This window comes from Octopus bimaculoides, chromosome 15 (assembly GCF_001194135.2).
Source record: "Octopus bimaculoides isolate UCB-OBI-ISO-001 chromosome 15, ASM119413v2, whole genome shotgun sequence".
In the NCBI taxonomy this organism is placed as follows: domain Eukaryota; kingdom Metazoa; phylum Mollusca; class Cephalopoda; order Octopoda; family Octopodidae; genus Octopus; species Octopus bimaculoides.
Genome location: NC_068995.1, coordinates 16,182,960 through 16,191,127, shown reverse-complemented (window position 1 = coordinate 16,191,127; position 8,168 = coordinate 16,182,960). Strand labels below are relative to the sequence as shown.

Here is an 8,168-nt window from a genome sequence, read left to right as displayed (position 1 = left end):
TGTGTGTGTGTGTGTGTGTGTGTGTGTGTGTGTGTGTGTGTGTGTGTGTGTGTATGTGTGTGTGTGTATGTGTGTGTGTATGTGTGTAGGGTGTATGGGTGGGTGTGTATGCATGTATCTGACTTTGATTTTATGTTGTTTGTTTGTTTGAAGCTGCAAACTGGTGTCGAGTGACATCGTTTCACATCAAAGCTGCAAATTATCTCTGGTTCAGAAAAGATAAATGCTGGTACGATAAGGTAGCTGCTGGAAGTAAGTACCGAGACAGATACGACCGTTTAATACTCTTAAATGTAATCCCCTTACATGGCCGTAGTCCAATGACTGAAACCAGTAAGAAAGTAATACACATTGTTTTGTTTGAAGTTTTTGTTTTTTAGCAAAACTATAATAATGTATAATACTTCATACTGAAAAAAAAAAATTCATTTTAGTGGCGTATCAATTACGTTATTGCTTCGCTTATATCACGCTTTGTTATATGCATCGAGACGTTGTATTATATCTAGCATGACGATATGTTGAATCTGTATCGATCTAAATGCTATTTGATCTTAAGTAGGCTATTGTGTTTTAGGCAATGGAGCATTATATGGTTTCTGTTGTGACGCTATGTTCAATCTAATGAGGCGTAGTTTTGTATCTGTTAGAATAATCTGGTCTCCTCTGTTTTAAATTTATTTTCTCCAAACGTTTATTTTATGTCATGTTGGAGAATCTCAGCTGGTTCATTCGATTGTATGTTGGATTTACTACGACCACCATCGCCACCACCATGCAACTAACACCGTCACGAATAGTATAACCACCTCCGCCACTACTTCTAGCCAAATAGTGTCATTGAATTATTACTGAGTTTAAATAATCAAGAATGGAGAGGTCAAGATTGAGCCACTCAGGTGTATTTTATAGTTTAGGGAAAAGTTAATTACATCGGCCCAAGTACTCAACTGCTACATATTTTATCGACCTCAAAAAGGATGAAAAGCAAAGTCGACCTGAACAGAATTTGAACTCAGAATGTAAAGGTTGACGAAATGTTACGAAGCATTCTGTGCAGCGTGCTAACGATTCTGCCGGCTCGCCACCTTTTTGAAATAATTTCTGATTAAGACACGAAGCGTAAAATTTTGGGAGGAAGCTTGTCGATTGCATTGACTCCAGTACTTAAACGGTAATTTAATTTATCGATCCCGTAGAATGGAAGGCAAAGTCGACAACAGTAGGATTTCAACAGTAAACATAAATAGCCGTAACAGATAACACAAAATATTTTTCTGACGCTCGAACCGAGTGGTGGTTATTTCATCGGCATTGAAGAAAGAATAACTAAGCTTTCACTAAAATTACTTGAATTAAGAATCTAAAGAATATATTCAAATACCAGTCATATAGTCGGGCACTCTACCGACGCTGCTAATAATAAGCAATAAACTGGTTTTATTTTTCTACTAATGTGTAATTTGCTTCAGTTTCTTTGCTTACTGAAGACACTATTTCCTGTAAATTAAAGAATTCTCGGATTGTTTTCAATACAAATAAATAAAAACAAAACCCTCAGACACACACACAGGGGATACAAAATCTGGACGTTGCCAGTGTGTCTGGAAAATATATCTTCACAAAAATACATTCTAATCAATAATTTACTTATTTTTCATGTAATCGCTATATTTCCTGCTTATGCAATCATGAGAATTACTAGCGTCAACGCATTTTAAACTGGATAAAAAATAACTGTAACTTATAAAAAAGGAATATGACAAAGCAACTCTGAAATTTACGGTCACAACTCAAAGTACGTATTTTTAGACACCGTATATACACTAGAATACATTCTTCATTCATCATAGCTTCAGACTTTCGTTGCACTTACCATTATATCTCCGTTGAACTTTTCTCGACGATCAACATCATATTTGATGACGAACACACCACTTACGTTTGCTTTCGGTTTGTACAGAATTTTAGCTGACTTTAATGATGGACGAGAAATTTCAGCATCTGGATTAGTTTTTCCTAAACAGATAAATACGATATTGAAGCAGGAATAACAGAAAATATTGCAATGTTCGATGGATTAATTAATTCCTTTGGTTTGTTTATTTTACTATTATTTTATTACCGCTAGCAAACTGAAAAATGAACTAGTTTAAATGTCATATAAATGTATTGTATAAATATTTGAGTAACTCACACCTACGTCACTGCTTTTCTACACTCGTACACACACACACACACACACACACACACACGCGCGCACACACACACATTCTCTTTCTCTTTCACTTTCTTTCTCTCCCCCTCTCTCCCCACTCTCTTTCCGGGCGATCACTCACAATTGAGTGTGATTTGGCAGCAGGAAATCTTTTTCCAAATACAATGAAGAAACCTCGACAAAAATATTTCAATCGTTTGTGAGACTGCAGATCATAGAAGCCAGGACAAGTATAACCGTAGGAATATTACAGAATATTGTTAGCAACCCAAATATTCAGGTTCTTGCTCTAACTTCTCCTTTTTTTCTGTTGATTTACCGAATTTGCCTCTACAGTTTTTCTTCCTTCCTCTGTAGCCCTCTGCATTTGTTTTCCGATCAAGCAGTCTCAATCAATAACATTCTTGTCAACGAGTTTCTACTTCCCTCTTTGTGCTTTTCCAAGTTCAGCTTTCTGTAAAGCATAGTATCGTGGAACTTAGATTCTCTATATGCATCAGGTGTCTCATCTAGGGCAACTTTGATTCTTCTAAGTAGGTTAATTAGAACCAACGGCCTCTTGCACTTTTATCCGGTATTTCATCACTATAAAAATCTGCTCTCTCTAAACTCATTAATACTATTCATTGATAAAAGATCAGTTAAATATAATAAAAGTCGCGTTTTGATACCTGTCTCGTTAAACACAATGGTTGGGTCGATGGGTCTCAATGGTGGGACTTGCAAATAGCTGATCTCCTTTGATTCTGCAAGGAAAACTTCGATCAGAAAATCGTCCACTGGAGTAACTGGGTCCACATAAACTGCATGTTCATAAATGCCAAACTTTCTTTTCAGTAATTCTTGATATCTGAGTGTAAACTTTACTTCTTTCAATGCAGCAACATTTATGTCAACCTTGAACTTGTTTGCTTCTCGAGGTCTGAAAATTTATGCAAAACGATAATGGTTGTTTTAGTCATGCTATCGTTGTTTTAATTAGATACATACACGTAATATCATTTTCAATTTTTGGCACAAGGCCAACAAGTTCAGTGGGGCAGTGGAAGTCAATTACTGGTACTGATTTTATCGAGACCGAAAGGATGAAAGGCAAAGTCGACCTCGGCAGGATTTGAACTCAGAACGTAAAGACGGACGAAATATCGTTAAGCATTTTGCCAGGTGTGCTCAAGATTCTGCCATGTCCCCGCCTTATATATAATTAATGTTAAAACAGTTCATAAGACGGTGTGCTAGTAGAATCGTTACCGCGCGAGTCAAAAAGCATAGTGGCATTTCTTCTGACTTTACGTTTGGGGTTTGAAACGCCGTTGGGGGTCAACTTTGCCTTTCATCCTTTTCGTGATCGGTAAAATAAGTACCAGTTAACCCCAACTGGGGTCGATGTAATCCTTTCGAGCAATTGCTCATCTTGTGTCAAAAATTTGAAGCCAATATTAACACAGATCATCCTAATTGCACACTAGTAAACATATTTGATGATATTCTATTATTAGGGTAATCAAAAATGTGAGTTAAGAAAACTTCCCAAATATCTGTGATGTGAGTTTCACGTAAACAACAAAGTTTGAAATATTTTTTTATTATACAATTTGAGTTCATAAGTTCAAACTGTAAATGGAAATAAAATGTCAATTAAGTGACATGGGAAATGTTATGCACAAAATATTGTAAGCACCGATTAGGAACTCTTATATGCTTACACATACAAAAGAGAAATAAATGAAATCACTGGCTTGATTCGAACCATGTATTCATTATTTAAAAGTCGACCGAGTTGCCACTTACTATTGATAGAGTATACCAATGTCCAATCTCGTTTCTAAGAAATAATTGGCAGTTAGAGAATAAATGTTCCATCTTAAGATGAAGTTATAAAAAATTACATCATAAATTTACTTGAAATAATATAATTTACTCTTGCAACAAAATGATTATTACGATCTAATGATTATTTTAACAACATTATTAACCGTCTGGCAATCAATCAAGCAAACAATCTATCAATCGAAGAAAACTGAGTTATCTTACGCAAGTATGATAAATTGAATGATTTGCTTCATCGACTTTTCGTAATTCAATATATCTGTCAACTAATGGCCAGTGCTATTGGGTTCAAAGGAGAAAATAAATGGTAATTGTTAACGGTTGTTTTTCCGAAAAACATTATGGGTGACGCAACTAAAACTCGAACCTATCTCGCAGACATACCTAGTCAGAGCTAACTACTGTTACACTGTACCTAGTAAGACTATTCAATTATAATAAAAAAAATTTTTAATCAATCCAATATGAAGAGAAGAATACGAAGAATGTTGTTGTTTTTGGCCCTCCGTCGCTTATTAACGTGAAATTAACGTGCAAGTGGCTGAGCACTCCACAAACACGTGTACCCTTAACGTAGTTCTCGGAGATATTCAGCGAGACACAGTGTGACAAGGTTGACCCTTTGAATTACAGGCACAACAGAAATAGAAAGTAAGAGAAAGTTGTGGTGAAAGTATACAGCAGTGTTCGCCACCATCCCCTGCCGGAGCCTCGTGGAGCTTAAAGTGTTTTCGCTCAATAAGCACTCGCAAGGTTCGGTCTGGGAATCGAAACCGTGATCCTATGACCGCGAGTCCGCTGCCCTAACCACTGGGCCATTGCGCCTACACATACGAAGAATATATACCTGAAATTATATAATTACCGAAAAATGGAAAGACATTTCCAGGTTAATAAAAAAGTAATATGGAGAACATTTTGTGTGTATTTACTTACTTTTGAGCGACATGACCAGCACTTTGTCCTCTTTTCTTGGCCTTTTCGTACGCCTTTTTGGCTTGCTCTTTTTCTTTTACTTCTCCTGCATATTCCTCTCCATCAATTACCCTAGTTAAAATGACAGAATAGTTGTATTTGTAGGAATTAGAACATTTTATTTCAGAGAAGACTTTCTAATGTTATCAATCTATGATCAATACTCTCAGTTTATTATACTTACTTCTTTCACATCAATTACAACGAGCCTGTAAACACAAGATTGATAAAGTTCTTTACTGCATTATCAAATTAAGACAACTATTACTGATATATAAACTCACCTATTCGGCAGACATGCACATAGACGCATCGTCCTGCTATTTGCATTTGTACTTGTGTACCATTTCTCCGTTTATTTTTTCCGTTCTTGTTTTCGTATACATTCGCTGCTTTCTTCCAAGGAATCTAGTGCTCTTAGCTTAGTTTTTCCTTGGAGCTGGCTAGATTGGAGCAATCTCGAGTATGACCAGCCGAAATTGCAAAGATAATCTGGAACTCGACTGAGGAAAGAAAACTACGAATGACCCATCTTTGTTTTTTCTTGTCCCTTTATTTATATCATCTAACTCTCTAGATGTTTTGCGTTCTTGTTCCATGTTTTGTATTCCTTTATATATATATATATATGACACTTACAATTAACCTTCATATTCATTGTAATTGTCTTGGGTATATATTCAGTAAATTATTTATAATCTAGCAAAGCGAACCCGGTATTAACTCATCGGATGAAATACATGGGATTGCCAACTTCAGGTAATCCTAGGTGCTCTTTGTCACTCGATGCTGTTAGCTATTTCTTGGATTATAACGAAGTGCTTGAACGTAACCGTCTGGATACTTTATCCATATCTATTCGCAATGTACATACATACATGAATATTTACATGTATATATATATATATATATATATATATATATATATATATATATCCACACAAACATATACGCACACACACATATATGTATATATAATTTATAAGCACACTGTGCAGAAACGATTAAATTAAACGCATGTACTTTTGTATTCAACAAGTTCGTGTACACTTAAACGTTGGGAAACATTTACTGTTTTTGTCTCATAGAACGAGGCTTGCTCTGAATTACGTCATCGGACAGTCAGACACCTGTTTCTGCGTAAATGTTCTTCATGACTGACGGAAAATGATCTAGGAGTTCAAAGTTCTGTTGGAACTTCTATTATTCTATGTAAACAGCAACAAAATACATTTGCTGATGTGTGTGTAACTGGAAATATATTATCAGTTTTAAAGAATGCTGAAGAACATATATAGATATTGTTTCTATTGTGAGGCAAAATACAAAAATAAAAGCCTTTTGTTCTCTCAGCTCATACTTCACCCCAATAACTACAAAGGTTAAGATTTTCTCAATTGTTTCTACAAAAGCCATTTAGAAATCATTTATAATGCTGGAATTATTATCTCTGCTAAAAATTCTTCTAGTCTTCTGAAGGAGCTACTCGCAAAACATTAACATATTTCAACATCAAACACGTCAAAATGTATCTTATAATCGTTTTTGTTTCTTTTTTCCCCGGAATTTGTTATTCTAAATACTGACAAGCCATTGTTTCAGTAACACTCGAAAATGCTATTAATTAATTTCATAAGAGGCTTTCTCTAAGCAAGGGGGAAGATACGTATTAATATCAAAGCAAATTGAATGAATAATCAAACGCAATCGTATATGTGTGTGTGTGTATTTGTGTGCATATATTTATATATTTATTCATGTATGTATGTATGCATGTATGTATGTATGCACGTATGTATGTATATATATATATATATATATATATATATATATATATATATATATATATGAAGTTTTTAATCAAATGATTAATTCACAACGAACACAGTGACGCTTACGTAAAGGAGACAGTGAGTTTCAATCTTCAAATTATTATCGTTACAAGTTTGCTTTGTTTCATACGAGACAATCGAAACGCTTCCTCCGCAGACAAATATAAGTGTATGTGTAGAGAGGGGGGTTTATATATCTATGCTAAACGGCTTTACTCTGAGTGCTTTTGCTCCGTTTCTTTTGCAACAGTCTGGATACTTACTGATCAGACCCCGTATATGATAGGTAGATAGATAGATAGATAGATAGAAAGATAGGTATATATAAACATATAAATACACAAACCCAACTAACCACCCATACACATACACCTCACATACACACCAGGCACGTGCCGCCAGTAATTACTCAGGGTAGGCAGTTGGTGACGTTTATGTAGTAATACACGTAAAAGAATAAGCGAAATACAGGCGCGCGACTGAGTTGGAGGCAGAATTACCTCTGCTGCCTTTAAAGAGCGTAAAGAAAATATTGCTGTAGGAATGTACGCAGCATGTGTACTACAGCAGTACTAAACGTAGTTTCAATACTGAGATTGAAAGGCAGGGGTGGATTATCCCGAACTAATCTACAAAATAATAAGATATTTTGCATTTTATGCATGGTAATCAGAGTAACCTTCATAATCTTATTGAATTAGATGCATATTTTGCCATCGAAGGTAAATGCTACTATCGATCTATAGTATTCAGAGTAGGTACTGCCGACTTTACCTACCCAGGTGGTACGTTCCTGATACACTCACATATAATGCATTTAAAGTAATGTAAACTCGATCGCGCAGACACTGTGTTTTGTTTATATGACAAATTTACTGCAGGATAGTGTCCACGTCCAGGGAATGCTCTCTACATGACTCCGAGTGTTAAAGAATACATAATATCCCGTACCAGGCAAGTTGTCTCGCTTGGTCCAGCACAATCAGCGTTGTGCAGAGAGCTTTCCGTGGACGCTATCTCAAAGCAAAGTTCACGTATAAATAAAACACATATACTATGTATGTGCGTCAGATAATGGTGGTCCAACATGGCGGCAGTCGACTGACTGTACGTATAGTGTCGACGGTATCTCAGTCGTTTGACCAACTAAATTACGTCCTCCTGAATTGACTATCACCGATTGTGTGGCACGTTGTGTAACAGGACCTGAACATTTTTAAAGTTACAGTTACAATGCAACAGCTTTTTTTTTTTTCTCACACATTTCTTTCTCAAAGTTTCTTCACACACGAAACTTTTGAAAATTGCATATA

At 35.7% G+C, this 8,168-nt stretch overlaps 1 protein-coding gene across 1 annotated transcript in view; it reads right to left on the bottom strand.

The window, feature by feature from the left end:
- Positions 1–8,168, bottom strand: part of LOC106882533 (inter-alpha-trypsin inhibitor heavy chain H3) — a 53,541-nt gene that overhangs the window by 23,249 nt on the left and 22,124 nt on the right. Inside the window, exons 3-5 of the mRNA XM_014933249.2 lie at positions 4,985–5,095; positions 2,890–3,140; positions 1,877–2,019 (exon numbers count right to left, since the gene is read on the bottom strand). Of these exons, the coding sequence (XP_014788735.1) occupies positions 1,877–2,019; positions 2,890–3,140; positions 4,985–5,095 (505 nt within the window). The remainder of the gene's footprint in view (positions 1–1,876; positions 2,020–2,889; positions 3,141–4,984; positions 5,096–8,168) is intronic.